The sequence below is a fragment of the Gossypium hirsutum genome, chromosome A07 (assembly GCF_007990345.1).
Source record: "Gossypium hirsutum isolate 1008001.06 chromosome A07, Gossypium_hirsutum_v2.1, whole genome shotgun sequence".
NCBI classification, from domain to species: domain Eukaryota; kingdom Viridiplantae; phylum Streptophyta; class Magnoliopsida; order Malvales; family Malvaceae; genus Gossypium; species Gossypium hirsutum.
Genome location: NC_053430.1, coordinates 92,093,345 through 92,095,427, shown reverse-complemented (window position 1 = coordinate 92,095,427; position 2,083 = coordinate 92,093,345). Strand labels below are relative to the sequence as shown.

The 2,083-nt window shown below is 31.0% G+C and overlaps 1 protein-coding gene across 1 annotated transcript; it reads left to right on the top strand.

Annotated features, from left to right (window-relative positions):
* The first annotated feature begins 288 nt into the window (after positions 1 to 288).
* LOC107956327 (putative receptor like protein 25) lies at positions 289 to 1,008 on the top strand. The gene has a single exon (XM_016892027.1). The coding sequence runs from the start codon at positions 289 to 291 to the stop codon at positions 1,006 to 1,008; it is 720 nt and encodes a 239-aa protein (XP_016747516.1).
* The last annotated feature ends 1,075 nt before the right edge of the window (positions 1,009 to 2,083 follow it).

Sequence of the window (2,083 nt, the reverse complement as noted above, 5' to 3'; positions counted from 1 at the left end):
ATAGAAAATGGTAGATTTGGAAGCTATGAAATGTTTAATGATAATTTGATAAAGTAAATTTTATTAATTTTACATAGACTAAATTGTGAATATATCAAAAGTAACATTAAATTTCTATAAATTTAAATTTTTAAGGGTCTTAGAAGGACATAATTGAAATTTAAATGAAAAATAAAGCTCAATTGTGAAAGTTATACTTGTTTTGATTTTAAGGGTTAAATTAAATAAAATGTAAAAGTTCAATTTTAGGATGGCCCGGCCCATTTCTACCACCAAAGATGGAAGGCCATGAAAGTTGTTGATATTGGCAAGTTAAGGTACTTGGAGGTAGACATTAGTTTTGAAGCGGCAGAAAAAAGTTGGGTTCGTGACTTTTCCTACTCAATGACAATGACAAAGGCAGGCGTAGAAACAACATACGAGAGGATTCAAGATTTCTTGGTAGCCATTGATCTGTCAAGCAATAAATTTGATGGCTGCATTCCAGAAGACATTCAAATTCTAAAGGCACTTCAGTTCCTCAACCTTTCCAACAATTTTCTTTCAAGTCCAATTCCATCATCATTGCCAAATCTCTCAAGCCTCCAAGCTTTGGACCTTTCTCGAAACAAGCTCTCCGGGGAGATCCCTGAAGAGCTGGTGCAACTCACTTTCTTTGGATTTTTTAATGTCTCTCATAATCAGCTGACCGGACCCATATCGCATGGCAAACAATTTGGTACGTTCGGAAACAACACATTTGAGGGCAACCTAGGATTATGTGGAAATCCATTGTCAAAGAAATGCTATCCCGAAGGCTTATCACCACCGCCGCCGTCATTGTCAAAGAAAGATGATGGTGAAGATTCATGGCTTCAATTTGGGTGGAAAGCAATCATGTTCGGATATGGAAGTGGGGTAGTGAATGGACTAGTTCTCGGTTACCTCTTCAACCCGATGAAATATAAGTTGTTTGTCAAGTATTTTGGAAGAAAGATGCAGAATGGGAGGAGGGGTAGGATGAATTAACTCAATGCTTAATTTGACGCAGTACTAGTATGTGTTTATATGAGTGTGTTTCTTTAAATATATAATTATGTATGTTAATTTGTCTTTTCCCCTTTTTCCTTTTTTTATTTTATTTTTTTATTATCTTTTTGGCCTTGTGTTTAATTACGAATATAAGGTATGATTATTATGTACAATTCTTAGTAATGTAAAACGAATGTGGTTGAAATATTAAAAAAGAAAACTTCATGGATTGCAAATTTTTTAGGTAAAAGAAATACAATTGTAATGAAATTGTTCCTAAAGAGAACCGAATAGGAGCAGGTTGCATATTTGTAATATTTTAATTATTTGAATCCGTTTGAAAAATTAAATTTGTAAATTATCTAAGTAAAATTATTTAAATTCGAACCCAAATTAAATATTATTATTCGTGCATCGAGGTTTTGTAGCTCAAATTGTATCATATTTGCAAACATGTTAGTCTTAAGCTTATGTTAGTGGTTCGAGCTAAGCCTATGTCAGTGGTTTGAGCTATGATACGCTTAAGTACTTCCATTATTATTTACATCTTTAATATTGACACATTTCTTGAGTTTTGCAAGTATTTATCTCCACCAATAAAGGTGCCTTCGTCCATGAACCATACACGACTCTACATGGAGGCTGGGGACAAAACCTGACACGAGGATAATACCTTCGTTATTGGGGGCCTGAGTTGTTTGGTTACTAGAGTAATAACATGAAGGAAAAAAAACTTATTTATTATGTATATACTATGGTAGTTAGACATAAAATAAAGAATAGTTAGTAAAAAATTAAATTTGAAATTAGAAAGAAAATAACTCTTGTAAAAAGTAATATCTTATTAAAATAAACGAAAATTTTCTTTTTATTTGTAAGAATAGTATAATATCTCTTATTGATTGAGTTGTTATCACAAATTAACTCACACCAACTAAAGATAATTAATAATAACATGATAAATAATTTTATTATATTTAGTATTCTTAATATAATATATTTATGTATTTAAATTATATATATTTTTCTCATAATTTAATCTATTCTTTTTAATCACAATGTAGAAGGCAAA